General features: G+C 32.9%; 3 protein-coding genes across 5 annotated transcripts; 1 reads left to right on the top strand and 2 right to left on the bottom strand.

The window, feature by feature from the left end:
- Nucleotides 1-156: 156 nt before the first annotated feature.
- On the top strand, nucleotides 157-3,030 carry LOC148205347 (NAC domain-containing protein 20-like). The gene is made up of 3 exons (XM_088103041.1): nucleotides 157-526; nucleotides 1,031-1,296; nucleotides 2,166-3,030. Exons 1-3 carry the CDS (start codon nucleotides 373-375, stop codon nucleotides 2,679-2,681), a joined length of 936 nt encoding a protein of 311 aa, XP_087959167.1. The 5' UTR covers nucleotides 157-372; the 3' UTR covers nucleotides 2,682-3,030.
- Nucleotides 3,031-5,633: 2,603 nt separating this feature from the next.
- On the bottom strand, nucleotides 5,634-10,846 carry LOC148205346 (CRM-domain containing factor CFM3, chloroplastic/mitochondrial-like). Of its 3 annotated transcripts, none has more exons than XM_088103039.1 (9): nucleotides 10,058-10,846; nucleotides 9,196-9,616; nucleotides 8,986-9,116; nucleotides 8,031-8,375; nucleotides 7,156-7,312; nucleotides 6,784-7,076; nucleotides 6,628-6,687; nucleotides 6,080-6,275; nucleotides 5,634-5,952 (listed from the first exon to the last, which is right to left on the bottom strand). In XM_088103039.1, the coding sequence occupies exons 1-8, from the start codon at nucleotides 10,703-10,705 to the stop codon at nucleotides 6,183-6,185; spliced, it is 2,148 nt and encodes a 715-aa protein (XP_087959165.1). In that variant the 5' UTR covers nucleotides 10,706-10,846; the 3' UTR covers nucleotides 5,634-5,952; nucleotides 6,080-6,182. The 3 variants fall into 3 exon arrangements, with proteins under 3 accessions (XP_087959165.1, XP_087959163.1, XP_087959164.1); XM_088103037.1 differs by having other exon boundaries at nucleotides 5,634-5,931; nucleotides 10,058-10,845; XM_088103038.1 differs by having other exon boundaries at nucleotides 5,634-5,863; nucleotides 10,058-10,845.
- Nucleotides 10,847-11,153: 307 nt separating this feature from the next.
- Nucleotides 11,154-17,676, bottom strand: LOC124843899 (synaptotagmin-4-like). Its single transcript, XM_047320735.2, has 14 exons — nucleotides 17,250-17,676; nucleotides 16,653-16,727; nucleotides 16,466-16,573; nucleotides 16,096-16,128; nucleotides 15,927-16,016; nucleotides 15,302-15,418; nucleotides 15,012-15,149; nucleotides 14,431-14,850; nucleotides 14,164-14,298; nucleotides 13,303-13,521; nucleotides 12,883-13,161; nucleotides 12,584-12,709; nucleotides 11,911-12,216; nucleotides 11,154-11,623 (listed from the first exon to the last, which is right to left on the bottom strand). The coding sequence occupies exons 1-14, from the start codon at nucleotides 17,460-17,462 to the stop codon at nucleotides 11,396-11,398; spliced, it is 2,487 nt and encodes an 828-aa protein (XP_047176691.2). The 5' UTR covers nucleotides 17,463-17,676; the 3' UTR covers nucleotides 11,154-11,395.
- Nucleotides 17,677-19,203: the final 1,527 nt, after the last annotated feature.

Raw genomic sequence — 19,203 nt, 5'->3', positions numbered from 1 at the left:
AAGCTCATATTTACTCTTGGTTTGAGTGAGTAAATACGCGTAAAACAAAGTGGTAGTATTGGAATTAATTCACGATATACGTAACCGAAGCTTGATATATATAGTTATTTAAAATTAATATACAGGAAGAAAAAAACTACATGGTTTTGGGAGAGTTCATGTTTGTCAAAGAGTTAGCTGTGCATGTATTTATTAAAAATAATATGTGGATGCAAGTTGTGAAAAGCGGAGAAGCCATTTATAAGAGCTGTTCATGGTGATGAAAAAGAGCTTATAAATTTTGGATGATCTATTTTCCGTACTATAGTTCTGAAGAAGGTTTTTCAGTTTTGGCAAGGAATCCGTTAATTAATTGGGCTGACAGTTAAGAAGATGGAAGAAAACCTACCTCCTGGGTTCAGGTTCCATCCTACAGATGAAGAACTCATCACATATTATTTATTAAGGAAAGTGTCTGACGTTAGCTTCACATCCAAGGTTGTCGCAGTTGTTGATCTCAATAAATCTGAACCTTGGGACCTCCCAGGTACACTTTTACACATCTTCCTCATCATCTCTCTTTATTATATACCTGCTTTTCACTCTCTTCAATTCCAAAACCTACACCTATATATATATATATACCTTCTTTTTATTAATATCCTTTTGCATGACCTTGTACTTATGTTCTTTGATTTGCGGTTATTTGCAAGATATTTTACATGTTCAAGTCAGAAAAACAGAAAATATACCTTTTCTGTCTGTTAATTTTCATCATCAGAAGCGTAATTAAATGAGTAAACGAACTTGGTATATGTATATGTCTTGTTCTTCAGACCAATTTCCTCATTTATTTGTAGTGTTATTCAAGAAAATTTGACATTCCTTCTGAATTTTTTGGTGTTGTCTTCTGGAGCATTAATAATATACTAACGTTAGAACTTTAAAGATCATTTTAATATGTTTTAAAACGTTAAAATCTGCAAGTATAATTTTGAGATGCATGCATGTAGGAATAAGTGAGAGATTTGATGTTTGTGATATGAAATAGGTAAGGCTTCGATGGGGGAGAAGGAATGGTATTTCTTCAGCCTGAAAGATCGGAAATATCCGACGGGGCTTCGGACGAACCGAGCGACGGAATCAGGGTATTGGAAAACCACCGGAAAAGATAAGGAGATATTTGGCGGTGGAGTTTTGATAGGGATGAAGAAAACTTTGGTGTTTTATATGGGTAGAGCTCCAAGGGGTGAGAAAAGTAACTGGGTTATGCATGAATATAGACTTCAAAACAAGCAGCCCTATAGATCTTCTAAGGTAAGTAAATCAATGCATTATATATGCATTCACATATATATATATATATATATATATATATATATATATATATATATATATATACTATCAATAAATATCATATTCATTTTATAAATACAACAGACATCAATTCTCAAAAATATTCATTTAATTCATAGCAGAATGTTTCATTCATAATAAAATTATAAAATTATTGGAGTTAAAAGCTTTCAATAATTTAATTGTACCAATAATGTTCAGATATCTTATTATGCTTAATGTTGACAGAGAAAATTAATTATTAATTAAACCTTTTTCTTTAAAGATATTAATTGAAAAAAGGCACGTATATATAGCTATTTAAAATAAAATAAATAAATGTATTTTTTTGCTTATCAAAATCACTCTTAAATTTATTACGTGAATTGGATTGGATGCATCAAGAATATATATATACCATTTTCTTGAAATATTCTAATGCATATGTCGAGAAAGCACATGCAATAACTGAGTTTGAAAAATGTTTAAACTTATTTTGAAAATTCAACACATATATATCTTTTACAACAACATAATCAGCTTTTAAACATCATTAAATAAATGTATCAATATAATTATGGTCTTCTTGAAATATCACACGCAAACACAGATTCGTGGTAATTTTGGTTGTTTCTTGGTAATAACTTGGTGTACTTAAATATTCATATATAGAGTCATATATAACTGAAATAAAGTACAATCTATTTACTTTAAATGGAAAAGTGTATTTTATAAGATAAAGCACAGTTATAGTTTATAGGCATTTATTAAAAAATAACAAGTTGAATTAAAACGAAAGTTATCTATCATGCATAGTTTTTTATCTGAGATGGTTTTGTTAACTTCTGCAGGAAGAATGGGTGATTTGCAGAGTCTTCCAGAAGAGCTCAGCACCAAAGAAAGCGCAGCAGACATCATCCTCTCAACCATCTCAAGAGTCTCCTACCTCAATGGCGAATGAATTTGGTGATGCAGACCTACCAAATCTGAATAGCATTGCAAATTCATCTAGTGTTGCAGCACAAATTTACAACAGCACTGGTGATCCCAGCAATGTCAGCACAAACATGAACTCGACCATGAATTGGCCTTCTGCAACTGAGCTTCCATCTCTTCCATGGCCTTCTGGGTTGATGCTGAATCCAAACCTTTCTGTCAATTCATTGCTTCTCAGGGCATTGCAGCTTAGGAGTACATATCAACAAAGAGAAGCTGCAACTGGTGATCACTTTGCAACGTACGTTCCTCAAACATTTCCTCACAATAATATTGGAACTGATAATCTCACTCCAAATCTCAGTGTCTCAGCTTCTTCCAGAGCTTTAGAACTGCAGGAGCAACCATTCAATATGGACTCCATTTGGTGAAGTGCCTGTGTAAATCGTGTAAACCTAGCTTGTGAATTATTGTGCTGTAGATGAAAATGGTTCCATTTCTAAGTTCAATAATGGAATCACTTTCTTTAAGGTTGTTAATTACTACCTTTTCAAGAGAAAACCAGACTCAACTCTTGATGTTGTAAACATTACTCGTGCATTGTTGTAATCTGTCAAAGTTTATTGGACTGCTTCTCGGTGGTTGTAGCAACAGAATTAACTTGGATGAGAAATGTGAAGGAAAAATCCTTACAGAACAGTTGCATCCAAGACTTTACTATATTTCCACTAATATGTACAATGAAGTTTAGTTAATTATTATTTTTAAATTCGGAAGCTAGATTATATGTGTTTCATACTGTTTGATATTCATTTTCTCTCTTGCTGAAATAATGAAACTTTCTATAATAGAGAATAAACTTTTTAGATTTCTACAAAAAAGCTTAAAACATTAGTTAGAACAAGTAGAAAGATGAAAAAAAAAATGAAATGAAAAAGAGAACACAATTGACACGGTAAACTATGTTATATATATTGTGTTTCATTTTTATACCTATTGTTGAGACATGAATTTTGTACTAATATATGTAATTTTCTGTATACTACATTAATTTACTTTGAAATAAGCTAAATTCATATTTAATGTGATGTGTGAGATTTGATAGGGAAGTTATAAATGAGTAATCAATGATTATTTTAATTCTACTTAGCCACAAACCTCTAAAGCTAAGTAGGAGAATTTTAAATAACATACTTTTCATTATAATAAAATTTTGAATGAAAAAGATTTGTGAAAAAAAGAATCATAATTAATAATAAAATATTTAGCACATAATAAATTATATTGAAAGTATAGTTACTTATGTTGGTAATAATTTTTATTATTATATATGATTATTATAATAATAAATATTCTTACAATTAATTACTCAATTTTTAGTTTACGTGTTCCTTATAGATGAAAAATTTAGACAAGGTATCTGTCGGCAATGACACATGGAATATACAATTTATAATATTTTATTATGGTTTGTAAAATCGGTTATTAGTTTTATTGTTTATTTTTTCACAAAATGTGAAAATTTTAAATATAATAACTTCGTAATATTTAATATTAATATAAAAGAAACATGACATTCGGATATGCAGAAATCATCCAACCTATGTTCTATGTTGATAAAGATACGTTGAAGAAATGCGAGTTCAAGTTAGGAAATATACATAGTTGCTTCTAAATATAAATATCAACCTGGACTTCAAATATGAATTTTTGGAATAAATTAAGTGATGCATTTCTAAAATAAATTTTAGAATGTACATAGAATTTTAATGAGTGCATCTCAAAGTGATTTGTAAGCAAACTTAACATCCCACAGATATGTATAAATAAAACTCTCACCACCTAAACTCTATTTTTTATAATTCATGAGTTTAATAGAGTTAGGCTGACTTCTTATCCAATACATATTCAAACTCATATATAATGAAACAATTCTCTATAAAATTACTCTCATTCATACCACAAATAAACAAGAAAATCTTTATAAATCATAAAACACCCTTAATTTCCAATGTTAGAACATTTTACATAGCACATTTATGCTAAGTGTCAGCACTAATGCTCAAAATCAGCCTAAACAAGCTAATGCCCAACGTCAAGACCACTAGAATTGTATATCAAGTAAGCATCCAACAATGGTTAGTGTCCCAAACCCCACTTGCACTATTCACAAACATGTTAATACTTGAACAAAATAATAATAATAAACTTTCCTTTTCTTTACAAAACTATTCTTTGACTAAAAAAATGTTTTCTTTATTCCTCGCATAATGATCTAAATATACAAACAAACTTTAATTAAAAATTTAAGCATATTTTACAAACAAGAAGAAATTCACATTTGAGTTATTTTAAGTCATATATATATTAAACTTCAAATCTCATTAAACTCAAAACACTCGTTGACATAAAAAAACAAAAATTATTCTTACTCCAATTGAATGAATAAAATTCTCTATCAGAATTAATTCTATAATATTTAATTTTTTAAATAATGAAGGTGTTACAATTTTAAATAGAAGATAAAGGAGAATTTTAGAAAAATTATAAAAAAATTATAACTTTTATAAAATAAAACTCAATTAATAGAAATTCTATTTATAATCTTCACCTTTTATTAATAAAATAATAAATATTTGTTTTTTAAAAATCACTCCTACTCCTAAATTATTTTCTAGATTCTTAGATGAATAACACTCAACATTTCATATTTCTAAATATAATTAGATTTTATGCAACTTAATTATTTTAAATAAAATTCAAAAATATATAATTATATGTTTAGCATATGAAATATAAAATTTTGATTTTAATATAAAAATGTTTTAGTTCTTCAAAATTTATATATATATATATATATATATATATATATATATATTCTTCATCTTTAATATTAAAATTCAAGTTTAGATGAGATTTTCAAAACTATTCTTAAAATTTATTATTAAAAATTAAAATTTAATATTTCATTATATTTAAAGAACTAAAAGCAGTTAATTTTTTTTTATTTATCCAACTTATATTCAAATAAAATTCTATTTGTTAATAAATTTTAACGTAATTCATATAAAATATACAATTTAATCTCATAATTATAAAATACTTTCTAAACGAAAATGAAAATCATTGTCACTGAATATTTTTTTGTAGATAATAAAGTTGTCTTTCTAATCAGTGTCTGTGTAATATTGGTTAAAATATCGATAACGCTTTAATTAAAAGTAACACATCGATTAAAAATCACAGTAAAATTAGTCATAACACTTTTACTAAAATATTCTTATCTTTAATTTCTTAACTCGAACACAGAAACAGTTATCAACTTTGACCTAAATAAAATTGATATATTATGAGTTAGCAATGTCATGTGTGAGCACGATTCATTTACAAAGACAAGCCTGATAAGATGTTTAACTTTATTTATTAGGTTAAACAAGCATGCATTTAATAATTTACAAATATATAAGCTTATCTAGTTATATTTGAGGTTATACCTAGCACTAAGAAGAATGAAAAGCATCCGTAAGGATGGGGTCAGAATGTACAAGAAAACATAGCTTATCCATGCCTCAAGAACTTTGAAGGAATAGGACTCCAGATATTCTATTCTTAACTGCAGACAGACGATCCATTCAAACTGCTGTCAGTAAACCTGCCTCTTCATAAGCCAAGGATACTATGCTGGCAATTAAAAGGAAAAGACTATGTCGTGTTTATAAAACCAAAAAAAATAAGCCTCAAGAAAATTTTAGATCAATTTTTTAAAATTCAGTATATGAAAATCACAATTATGAACCTACAAGCGATCGAAAGCAGAGTTTATATATACCTAGCTGGCTGCAGGCAATGGCAGAAGTCACTCAGGAGGAACTAACTTCATTGCAAAATGTAAACCTGCCTTCATAGATTTGAAACCCATCCTTTTCAAAGTACTAAAATTCAGAATTCTTATCATTGTAATCACTGTATTCCTCGCCATTGAAATCACCATAATTGTCATCTCCGTCAGAGAATCCATCCTCACTCTGCAGAACAACCCCACCAGTAGATAGTTAATTTTCACTCTGATCAAAAACTAATTTGCATTTTAGTTTCTTTTCGTCAATCGTTCACATCTTAAGCCTCTCTCATATGATAATAAATTTAATTATAAAATCTCACTGGACTCTATACGTTTTCCATATAAGATCCCAAAGTTGGTATCCAGACCTTTTATAAGAAACTGAATTACAATTACAAGAAAATACTACATGCAGGTGTTATTGTTTCGCGTTAAAATGAAATTACTAAGAATATCATAAGCGAATACTTTACATGCGACCAACTAATCCATTTAGGTAAATATAAATAATGAAATTATGATAAGTGAGTACTTACAAGTTCTTTTTTCATTTTTTCTATTTTTTCCCCCAATTCAGTTACATGTTGACTCAGAGCCTGCACAAGTTATTCAAGATTAAACGATACACCACAGATACAAAAATGAGAAAAATAGATATGTAACTTAAAAATAAAATAAAATAAAATTGGAACCTCGTGCCGTTGCATGGCTATTGACCGCTGCAATGCCTTTGCCTTTGTTAGAAGGTTTCTAGGCCTTAGAGTCATAGGTCGCCTATAATTCTTTCCACGATAGTAAATAAGAGAAAATCCTTTAGGAATTTCATCTATTGCTACTAGTATTCCACCACTCTCATATTCCAGTAACCTAGCCGTGTCTTCAACAAAAGCAAGGGTCTTTTGTTTTGTTATTAATTTAACAAGTTCTCGATGCCTCCAGTGCAGATGCATGTTCTCAATGACACCATCGAAAACACCACGTATACCTGCAGATTATCATTAACAGCTGTTCATACTGTGCATCATTGTAATAAAGAAACTTTTATACAGCCACATGTTACTCACCAAGAGGCAAGTATGCCTTCATTCTTAAACCAACTGAACGGAACATAACACGTTCTTCATCTGTGATTGTTTCCTTGTCATAATCAGGACCAACTGGAACCAAAGATACTTCTATTTTCGCTAATAGCTTTTCTGCTCTAAGCCTTTTGGCTTGGGCCTGTTCATGCATTTAGAGTTTTAAATATTAATTTAGCAAATTAAAGTTAAACATGAACTTTATAAAACTGAAAGAAGACAAGCATGTACCCCAGTTAGTAAAATGATAAGTTGAAACTTGAAGGATTTACATTGACACTAATCCAGAATTCCAACCTAGGGCTATCTCTAAGTCTTATCAATATTTATGCCCCTTTTAGTGCCACTTCTCATGTCACGGTTCCATTAAAGGATCAGATGCTGAGTTTTACTAAAGACTAATGCACGCAATAAAGTTACCACATTTCTAAGATTCAAAAGCCCCTCATGCCAAGCTGAACTTTATAGACTGAGTACCAAGGGTCGTTAAATATTTTTTTCTACACCAAATTATTGAAAGGTCCATTCCAAAGCTTTCATCACTGAAATATAACCCCTAAAAGGCAAACATAACATCCTAAATTTTTGGAAACCTAAAAGTAGGTTACAGTATTTAACTCCAAGAAGTCAAGATCTTGCAACGAAAGGAGATCCAACGAAAATTATGACATCTCAATAGTTCCACTGATAATGACCCAACAACAACCTAATGGTAATCTGCAGAATATTCCAACAAGCCTCTTCACAGTGAAAGTATGACTACTCCAGTTTGATTCCAACAAGCAAGGCACTATCAATATAACACGATTACTTTCCCAAGCATATATAATATAACCTTCACAAAACCAGTAGATACTTACAACAGCTAGTTTACATTCAATTTTTTTGGCAAGCTTAGCATTCTTGGCTTTGGCAACCTCTTGCCTCATCCTCTCACGTTCTTCAGTAGATATATCCCTTCCCCAGCATGCCTGAGCCTCATAGAACTCAGCCAATGATCCTGCTTGGGATTTTGATTCATCTTCCCTTGAAGGAGCTATGTCATGAACTTTGCACCGCACCTTCTCCTCAACATCCTGCACATGTTTTGTCATTTCCTGTCTTTCAGCAATAACAGCAGCCACACTGGTTGGAACAAAGTCCTTCCCACGATATATTACAATGTAATATTTGTTCCGCAGGAGTAAAGTACCTCCTGTTAATTTCTGCACCATGAAAGAAAAACAAACTAGTCGATGAGCATGAATTAGCAACAAAAGAATGCACCATTTGACTATGTAAATAAAATTTAGCATTTACACACAGACTCAATGCAGAAAAACAGATTAGCATCTTCAATATAATATTCATTTGTATGAGAAAATAAAAATAGTTCAACACTACCTAGTGAATGATATTTTGACAACAACAATTGGAGAAAATGGATTAGCTCAAGTATATAAAAAAAAATTCATTACTCTTCGCTTTCTTATTTGCTAACTGAAACAGTTGATGGAACAGGCAAACTGACTAATTCTCAAAGATAAAATCATAAAGCAATTGTAAATTTTGCTGGTGACTATTAGTTATTATATCTCAATTAACCAAAACTATAGCCAACAGCTTCAGAAAAAGAATCAAGGATACTTAATTCTAACAAATACCATATTTGGTGTGCACCATTGAAGACTTAAGGGGCCTTTGACATATTAACAGCACCATTAATTCTAATAATTCAATCGTTCAGATTTTCCATTTTATTAGGCTCAGCAACCCATTACACATTCTCAATTGCACAAGCAACTAACACCAAATATGAAATTACAGAGCACAAACCTTCAGCTCCTGAGCCATCAGTTCATTGTTTGTATTCACAATACCACGCTTGACTCCAATCTTTGCAACTAAACTTTTCTCCCACAGCCTGAGAATAGCAGATGCCAGACCTTGAAGATTTCTATTTCTCCCTACATAAAAATCAGCACAAAATTCATATTAGTAAAAGGAACAAAAATTCAACAAAACAGCATAGCAGCCAAACATTACCCAAGGCAAAGTGACAAGGAAGAGATTTAGCAAGTTTCCGCATATTCGTGAGTTCATCATTAGTCAGTCGTGGATGCATTCCAGCAGGAAGAAGCCTAAGAGGCGTCTTGTAACCAGGAACTGTGGGGGGAAGTAAATCAGCATCAATTGGAAGTATTCCAGTGCCCCACCATTCAACAAAACGAGGACCAAACCCATCAAGCATCCTGTTAAACTCCACTTCTTCTGGAGTCATGTTCTCCTCCTTCCAAAAAACTGCCTCACTCTTTGCCAGCATCAGCGCCGCGTCCCCGGCTGCTGGCACAGGAATTCGATCATCTCCTTCCTTTTCAATCGGTTGCATCGGCCCTTGGTAATTTCTACCTCGGTACACCCACATATAACTCCCCGACCTCCATATAACTAACCCTCTAGTTCTACACTGCGAAAGGTCACAACAATTCAGTTCACAAATTATTCAACACTCAACACAACATGATATATCCTTTCCCACACCAAGCCTAAGTAGGTGCAAGGATTCAAATTGAATCATTCAAAAATCATATTGACTAAAGTAATTTTAAGTAAATGTTCATATGTTTGGTTTCATGTAGAGAATTTGATTTCGAAACTAAAATTAAGTTTTAAGTTAAAAAAACTGTAGGTGACTTGCATTGCATTAAATAAAAAATCTTATTCAGAATGTTGAATTTTACTACTAACTTGCTACTACAATAAAATATCAAAATGTAAATCACCAATTTTAACAAAACTAAATTTCGCAATCAGTTCCATTTAAGATCAATTTTGCAAATGCTCATCACTCAAACACAAGAACATTAGTTATTAACACAAATAGGGATTGCATTGTTAAGGAAAAAACCTCGACAATTTGATGAGCCAACTTCATGTTCTGAGCAAGAAGCTCGTGAAACTTGAGTCTCACCAACTCGCAGTTGCTCCACTGCCGGTGAATCTTGTCGAGCACGGCTCGCGTCAGGCCAGCTTTGGGGATAGTGACCTTCTCCTTAAGACTCATTCTCAGCGTTCGCAACCGCCGCAGCTCCTCCTCCTCCAGCGTTTTCTCCGCCAGCGTCACTGCATTAACACTCTTCTTCTTTAGTTTCTCCTTCTGCTGTTCCTCGTGCTCCTCGCACTCTTCCCCCTCTCGCTTGTCCCACGGCAAAAGCACCTCATCGGGACGAAGCCATTCGCGACGCAGGAAATCGTCGTCATCGTTGTCGGCGTGGTCGGCGGAGGCTAACCCTAAGTTGCGCAAACGTAGGGCGATTCTCTCGATGGCGTTGGTGGTTTTGTCAGCGTGGCGGGGAGTGGGAATAGGGGCGAACAAATCATCGTTGTCATCGTGGCAAGTAGTTGGGAGAGAGGAGAAGGTGTTGAGAGCACGAACGCGAATGCAAATTCCTACTGGGAATGTGAATTTGAATTTGGAAGAGGCGAAGAGAACGTAGGAAGAGGGTATAGCGAGTGGAAGTGATGATAGTAAAGCATTTGTGACGTTCAAACGCATTTTCAGTTACAGCAATCAATTTTCATTTTCACTTTCTTCCAATGGAAAGAATCAAAACTCAAGACAGCGAGAGAAAGATTAGACTACAAGGCTGCACCAATTCCTGTGGGTTATGTCTAGATTCGCTACTCTGTAGGAACTGAACCTGTACAACACATTCTAGATATTTTATACCGTTAAGTTAATATCTCTTTGAATAAAAACAAAGTTTAATACGTTTTGAACTTAGTATAAAATATTTTACATCGTCGACTAATAAAAAAAAATATTATTATAACTGGCATAATACAATTAGTATGACTGTGTTAACATATTTATTAAAATAAATAAAAATTGAATACATACAATAATTTTAATTTTATATACATTTCAAAATCAAATTATTTATATTTTAAAATTTAAAATTCAACGCATAAGGTAATATCATAACAGTGTAGAACTTTACACGGAAGGAAAAGGGATTTATGTTTTATAATTTGACAAACTGTAGAGGAACATAAACTTATTGCAAATTCTTGATCAATTACACATGTGAACCGTTGCTGTGTAGCGGGGAACTACACAAGAATTCTTTGATAAATGTGTACGGAGTTTGTACGTAATGATTCCCATAAGCAATATATTACAAGAGAATGATAAAAGAATCTAATGTTAATGATAACCTTAGAGAGATGATGCTACGAGGATCAATTAATTTCCATTTTGAGAAGGACTGCTAGAGAGGGAAGAAGAAGAATTGAGGATCTCTTGACCCAGTTCATTTATTTTGCTGAGAAGAAGCATTTGCTCGGTCTCCAGCTGTGCTACGTACCCTTCCATTGTATCCTCTAGACTTTCTAACTCGCTCAAAGTTGATGTCAGTCCTTCAAGATTTCCATCCTCTATTAATGATCGAAACTTTTTCAACATCTCTCTCATCTGATAAAGAGTTCAATTTCAATAGTTTGTCAGAATTGCAGAGTAAAGATTTCCAATTAACAAGCCAAGCAATAACATAAAGATCGACCAACAATAGACAAATGAAACTAAACCATAGACACGTTTTTACTCACTGAATATGGACAAAAGAGAGTTTGATTGTGAAATCGTAATAGATATGCATTGCCTTTCAAGGCAACCATTAGTTCATTCTCAGAGCAGAAAAAGTAATATTACATATTGTATATGTACAAATAAGTGTTTTCTAGCATGCAGGATGAACTCACCTGGGTAGGAATTTGATGTGATTTACTTAAAGAAGATGGTTGAGAGTCTAGGGAACTTTTTGTTTGCATTTCTGGAACTTTTCTGGTAATTTGGATGTGTATCTCGCCACTTTTAACCCCTTGGAGAGGTATCCATTTGTCAGACATCTGGTTTGGAGGTAACCTTTGATATTCTACAACACATTCCCCTATACTTGATGTGGGTAGTAAAGCATTATGGTCCCTAACATGCAGTGTCAGGGGACTACCATCGTCAAGGAACTCTAAGGTTTGGTTCCAACGAGGATTGAGTGTTTTGTGTATAACCTGCCACACAGTGCCACACGCAGAAAAAAAAAATCAAGGCTTGCAAGAGTGAAACATCAAGAACATGCAAATGCAACTGAAATTGAACTTGTGAAAATAACTGTCGTAACAAATGAATGGAAAGGTACAACAAAAAAACATCTGAATGAGAAGACCAGAGATTCCCCTCTGGAGAGTATTCTAAAAAATTGAGATGGTATATGTTTGCCCTTATTATTAGTCTTTTACCACATATATAATCATCAATTAATGGCAGCCCAATGAAAATGCAAAAAGACAAGATTAGCAATTTATAATCACAAATGTGCCATAACCATCGGTATCATGCAGAAGAAACTACAGTCATAATCATCTTTAGAGTTCTAACCTTTGTCCTCCGCTTCAAGTTCCCATAGTTCACCCTCACATAAGGATCACTTGTCCCTCGAAGATCGGCAGCAATAAGGTCTCTTGCTTCAATCACAACAAGTTCTATCCAACCATTGGCTGAATTCTGTGTATATTAAAGGATTAGTACATGCTAGAGCTTGCAAAGAAAATACGGCCAGAGAAAACTCCGCATGGGTAAATAATTGAAGTGATAATAGACTTAGTATTAGCTTTGTACATCATTTTGCTTTATAACTTGTTTAAAAGAATTGCTAATTTCCTGTTGAAAAAACTTACCCTTGATCCTTCTTGGTCCTCAACCCTAACTACTTCAATTTTAAGTCTTAATTCACCAGAACTCACTCCTTCAAGTGGGATCCATTCATCCTTGATTGACCCGTCCCCCAGTCCTTCCAAATTTACATTTGCAGTACCAATATTTTCATCTCCAAAAATTTCTTCACTGAAGCATTTTACATTTAGGTATTCATCACCATCATTCTCATCAAAATCAAATGATTCATTCCAGGAAGGATTTGTAGTAGTAGGAGGAGCAACCTTTGTTCTCTTACCAACCTGAAAAGATTATAACAACAGAATAAGATAGTGTTGTTATGAACATTCATTGCGTAGGTTATCTTTATGTGGCAGAGATCTCACTTAATCAATTAATACTAAAGCATTCAGAATCCAGTAGAGAAAACCAGTGTCACTGACCTTTCCATATTGCAATTTGACGTATGGACTAACTTTTCCAGATCTGTCTTTCGTAACGAGATCCCTTGCTTCTACAATTGTTATCTTAAGTTTCCTTCCAGTTTTTGACAGAAGAGTTGATGATCCAATAAGTGATCGTTGAGAATTAGCACGGAGGTTGTTCAAGCTATGTGAACCATCAGAAAACTGCCACTCTTTTACTACAATCTTCACCTTTAACTGAAAAATGGATTAAAGAGTTAACATGAATAAAATTTTCATTTACTAACAATTTTATTGTGATTCAGAAATGTAAAACAACTTTCATTTTAAGTGCAACAATGTAGTTATAAGGACATTTTGATGGTAGCTCTTTCATGAAGATATCAGTGAGATAATATGAACTTGATACAACAAACCCAATCAACATAAGATGAAAAGAATTCTAAATCAACTGCAAGTTCTACTCCATAAGAACTGTCAATATGAAACTTTACCCCTTCGTGCATACAATGATCTGGACTAACGATAATTGCGAGATACAAACAATTCTTGAGCTTTTTAACCTAATTAGGCTGGCCTTTTAATAAATTGGTAATTGACATGATACCAGAGTCTCTATAACCAAGGAGCTTAATCATGTTGCTTAAATGTGATTACATAAATAAATAAAGAAGAGTTAAGTCATTCACTCAGATTAATTTCTTAGTACTTAAACAGCAAATAGATATTTTAATTAGTAAAGGAGAATGGCTTTGTACGCTTTGGCTAGATGAAAATCAAACACTGATAATGTAATATAACCAAATTGAGTCTATCATAAAATAAAGAGTTTGACAGAAGACAAGGAACTAATTATTACACGGGTCATAAATATTGTACCTCTGCTGAGTTGGTACCCTCAAATGGGACAACCATTTCAACTTCATCTCCACAAAACTTCGCATGTTTTGCTATTGCACTATAATCAGGTCCTATTGCCCACATTATTGTTGAATCATCTTCACAATGCCTCATCTTAAAGACCAAAAAAAAGTTAGCCTAGAATTGTAGATGATAATTTCCACAGAGATTAAAGAAAAAGGCTAGTAATAAATAAATATATAATTAATATACGGCTGCCTCAAAAGCGAGCATATAAGATAGTACCTTGATTTCACAACTTGCTAGGTGGTCACACTTTACACCGCTAGAAGGACGCTCATAAAGGTTGAAGCGAACAATTCCTGTATTATCATGTAAAACCATATTAAATGTAGTATCCCACGTTGGATTTGAACCATGACTCAGACCCGTCCTCCTTGTCAATTCCTCCACTTCTACCTCTACAAATGTCTGTAGGTCCTTGTCATCCAGGTTGCTTTCTGAACATCCATTGATTGTGCTATTCTGTTGCCTCAAAGATCGGCTACTCTTGAAGCAACTCCAAGAAAGTTTGTCTGCTGAAATCACTGACACGTATATAACGCCTCCAACAGCAGTTTTCCCCAAATTAACCACAGGCAAACTGAAACAACGACGTCGAGGTTCCACCATGGTTTTAACCAACGTATCAGTAAAAAGTTTATCCTGTAAAGATTTAGAAAAAGAAACTCAAATTCTCCAAGAATGTTCTGAAGAAACTTAACATGTGAGGCAAACCATGAGATTTCATTTCCTACTCAGCTATAGAGACAGATACAATAAGCTTTTACTAAACATTTTCACAAATTAGATTCTCTGGAACACACCAGCCATGGAGAAACCCCAGGCAACTCAGTGGCTGATTGGCTTGCTCCGCTTCCAAAGGCAATTCCTATTCTCACCTCAGGTGTAGACGAAAATGAATACAAAAGTGCCTTTCCATCTAGAATTGGAGTCACCAAAAGCTGCCAAAAAATGTGATTATCAATCAGCTCCGAAAAGAAAAGTGACCAATTCTAACCTAGTAATTCACTTCGATATCCGCTGCTTAAATTTCTACAGTTTTTTTCGTTTCATGACAGAGAAGCTTAACCAATAGGAAGTTATTTTTACATACCTCACCCTTTATATGAAGATTGTTAATCACAATTCTGGCTGTTCCAACGGAAAGCTTAGCAAGCATCAAAATGCTCATCTCGCTTGTGTCCCAATCAAAACTCAATTTCAGGACTCGCTGTCAAAATCAAATACCAACAGAATTCCGCATTGAAATCTCACATGTGGGCACACATCGACATTTATAGTCATAGTACAGCAGGAACCGTAAACTGGAACTTAAATCAACAAAACATGTGCAATAGAAATAGGGATTTCACATATAGTTACTTAGTTGGCCTTTTTCTCTGCCGCATTTTTAAAGATTTATATTGTCAACTTCTTAGACAACATGCGTCGTAAGAAGGGAGGTTCCAAGTTAAACATAAAAACAAGGTTCAAAGTCCTAGTACTATGATAATTTAATATTTTTCTTGTACATAAGTTGAGCATATTAGAGACCACACAACAGAAGCAGTTCAACAAGAAGACTACCAAGAGTAACAAAGATTGTAGTAGAAGTAGTGGTGGTGATCCAAGGAGTAAAATCATAAGAACGATAAAAAGGATATTTCCAGGAACCTATTTAATTAAATTGTGAAAAATCTGTATAGAAGTGATATCTGAAATCTGATGCAAACTGAAACCTGATCACCCGAGGTTGACCATCGCATCCCTTGAAGACCCAAACTTGGAGGGCATGATCCAAGTGAAAACTCTTGCACCTCAACTTTTTCCTGAAGGAAGGATTATTTTAGTTTAGTGCACATCTTCCAAGTTGAAACTCTTCCATAGATGAAAATGATTGTTACTTACTATAAATCTTGGTTTTCGAAGCTTTAAACGTTTCTGAGACTCAAAAGAAAGACAAAAGTCAATAAATTAATTCCAAGACAACAGTAACATTGCAGATCTCCAATATAGTACTCTGTAAGCATAATTGCAGATCTTATGGTGCAGATTCCAATGCAATAGACTTCTATAGGCAGAATTACAGATCTTAAGGATAATAAGCGATTTACTCATACGCCAAAAAATAAAAATGAAGCAGAATATAATCATCTAAGTGATGGAAGAAAATATATGCAGTTCTATCTAAATGTGGGAAAGCTTACTATAAAATTTAAAAGTTAAATAAAAATGTTAATTACATCAATGCATTGATTGGGAGGTGAGGAAATTTTACTTCAACTATGGCGGATAACCTTCTTGAGAACTTGGGGTTAAAATAGTTGGACCATATTTGTGTCAACAGCAGATTCAACCAGTCGCAGTGTTCCAATGGTGTCACTGGCTACAAGTACAGGAAGTTAAAGTAAGCTTCATGAAGCTCGTTGAGAATGTGAAAGGGAGAATTGGAATGAAGAAAGTACCGAGGTTTGGAGTAGGATTCGATTCCATTTCTTATTCAAGTCTTCCTCCAGCAGTTTGCGCTGATACTTCCCATACTGCAAATAAATGAAGTATTGTAATTGGTACCGTAATAGCAAAGGAGAACATGGCATTGATGTTTGGCAAGGAATATTCTTTGTCGAGGTAACCACAGAACTAAGACTAATTGCTTCAATGACTTTTCAAATTCAACAAAACCCCGACAAATACACAATAGATGACTATGCTTAGTATAGCTTACAGGGTAATATAACGTTAACTGTTACAATCTACTGATCTTCTTATTAACTCGTTGATTTGGTATATTTTTTGTGCTTTTCTCATAGGCAATAACACGGTGAAATACTAAACGTGAATAACTCTTTTGAGAAGAATTCGAACAATTGTGAGTGACTAGCTCCTTCTATTAAGCTCAACCCTCATTTGTACTTGATCTAATTTTAAATTAGCTTTGAAAGGCTTGGTTTAACAACTCAAAAGGGAATGACTGTGACACATTGCTACAAGCAAAAAAAACATTAATGAAATTCAAAGCAGTGATTGAAAAGGATGAAAAAAGAGAGAGAAGAATCGCCTACTTGCATAGATGCCCACAGAGCAAGAGCAAGGGAAAGCCAATTGGAGAAAGAAAATAGCCATCTGTGAATAGCCCAAGCAATGAATATGAGAGGAAGGAGGAGTGAAATCAAGCCCATCTTCTCCTTCACCTTCACCACATGGTTTAACAAGTCCATTGCAGCATCTTCAAGATGAATAGGATTGAACTTTTTCTTACTACCGGTATTACTCATGGCAGTGAGGGAAATGAAACCAACTTTCTGATTTTCTGAAGATGATCTTAGCAGCTATGTATGGTAGTTCTGGGATACTCTGATGTGAAGAGGGTAACAGGAAATGAAAGAAAAGAAAAAGGAAAGACAGCATAGCAAGAAATGCATATCCCTGGAGGATGAGGAATGGAACATTTTGGGAGAAAACGGAGGCATCTAACAAAACTAACCAAAGGAACTAGCACTTTATAGAAGAAAACTGTAAATCAGAAAACAAAGTCAATCTCAATTCTCACAACAAAGTCACACCACAATAAAAATCATCATTCTTCACCTTTTTGCAAGATAATATGTGGTTGGAGATGTTGTTTTTATAGCAGACGCATTTATATAAATCAAAATATTATTTACCTAATCAATTTTTATTAGTTTTAATCTAGATATGTGTAAATTTTATTAACCGTTATATTATATATATATACTTCATAGTTTATATACTATTTATAATCTTAACAAAATAATATTTTATCACAACAAAAGACAACATATTGATAAAGTTGATGTAGTTGAATAAAATAACTCTTTCTTTTATATTTTAAGTAAAACAAAAAATATCATTTTGTAATAATATGACAAAAATACTGGCAGACAAAAGCATGTGACATAATTGCGAATGATATCTCAACCTAACTACCCAACTTTTTATATATATAGATAGATATATATCACTTTAAATTTATTTGATATCAATAAATTAAAATAAAGCCTTTAAAAGTTGTATAGCATATATATTACTTTTAAGGTTAAAACTTACCCACATCCCTATTAAAATTACAATTCGATTTTGAAAGTGTCAATTGTCTTAAACTTTTTAAAATATGTAATAAATAAGTCTTTTCTATTAAATCGATAAAAACAGCGTTAAAATATATTGATGTAACATAAATGATGTGATTGAGATTTTCATCCGCGATTTGAAGAGAACAAAGAAACAATCGCATTTCAAAAAACTTAGGACAGGATAATTAAGGTGAGTTTCATTTCTTTGGTATTTAGGTATTTTGTTTATGATTTAGGGATAGAAAATGGGTTTTATGTATAAAATTTGTGGTACCCTATGACCCCTTTTTATGATAAACTATTTGCCCTTAACATATAAATGAAACTCTAACATTCTTCATGTTCTTCAAATATTATCGTTGAGTTGAAGCATGTCTTGTTCTTCTTCATCTATACAATGGCGTATAAAACTAGATAACATAGTCAACAAAGGTAATAGTTAACAAACCAAATCCATGTACAATTGCGTACAAAATTAAAATTATTGTCCAACAAATATAATTAACTATTACATCAAAATCAAGGTGTTGATAGTGAAGAAAATAGAAGTACAAATATTGTCCACATATTTCACATTGGAAGTGCATGGTCATTACATCACATGATATTATTTCTCAGAGGGTGAATTACATTAGTAGGTGTCACTCTTTTGTGTTTGTAGTCGTTGTGAGTAAGATTTTTTTTGCATACACCATATGTTTTTTTAATCATCTTTTTCTCAATTCATCATCATTCTTAAGGTCATTTTTGTCTAAATACCAAATTAATTCAACATAATAAACTCAGTCACGTGACCTACGTTACATCAGCATATCTTAAGGTCATTTTTGTCCATTTAACGGAAATGACATATTTATTACACATTTTAAAAAATTAGGATCCATTTGACACAACTTAAAACTTAAGGATTTTAGTACAAACA

The sequence above is a fragment of the Vigna umbellata genome, chromosome 1 (assembly GCF_029865625.1).
Source record: "Vigna umbellata cultivar VRB3 chromosome 1, Vumbellata_1.0, whole genome shotgun sequence".
Lineage (NCBI taxonomy): Eukaryota > Viridiplantae > Streptophyta > Magnoliopsida > Fabales > Fabaceae > Vigna > Vigna umbellata.
This window is presented reverse-complemented; position numbering and strand designations above follow the sequence as displayed.

What these genes read in the sequence shown, in the direction of transcription:
- LOC124843899 (XM_047320735.2), bottom strand. Translation starts at nt 17,462, where the DNA reads ATGAGTAATACCGGTAGTAAGAAAAAGTTCAATCCTATTCATCTTGAA. An exon ending in CTCTGTGGGCATCTATGCAA is followed by an intron (nt 16,728 to 17,249) that starts GTAGGCGATTCT and finishes ATTTATTTGCAG; the next exon opens with TATGGGAAGTATCAGCGCAA. An exon ending in AGGGTACCAACTCAGCAGAG is followed by an intron (nt 13,522 to 14,163) that starts GTACAATATTTA and finishes TCCATTTTTCAG; the next exon opens with TTAAAGGTGAAGATTGTAGT.
- LOC148205347 (XM_088103041.1), top strand. Translation starts at nt 373, where the DNA reads ATGGAAGAAAACCTACCTCCTGGGTTCAGGTTCCATCCTACAGATGAA. An exon ending in TGAACCTTGGGACCTCCCAG is followed by an intron (nt 527 to 1,030) that starts GTACACTTTTAC and finishes GATATGAAATAG; the next exon opens with GTAAGGCTTCGATGGGGGAG. An exon ending in AGCCCTATAGATCTTCTAAG is followed by an intron (nt 1,297 to 2,165) that starts GTAAGTAAATCA and finishes TAACTTCTGCAG; the next exon opens with GAAGAATGGGTGATTTGCAG.
- LOC148205346 (XM_088103039.1), bottom strand. Translation starts at nt 10,705, where the DNA reads ATGCGTTTGAACGTCACAAATGCTTTACTATCATCACTTCCACTCGCT. An exon ending in TGATGGCTCAGGAGCTGAAG is followed by an intron (nt 8,376 to 8,985) that starts GTTTGTGCTCTG and finishes TTCATGGTGCAG; the next exon opens with AAATTAACAGGAGGTACTTT. An exon ending in TAGCCATGCAACGGCACGAG is followed by an intron (nt 6,688 to 6,783) that starts GTTCCAATTTTA and finishes TAACTTGTGCAG; the next exon opens with GCTCTGAGTCAACATGTAAC.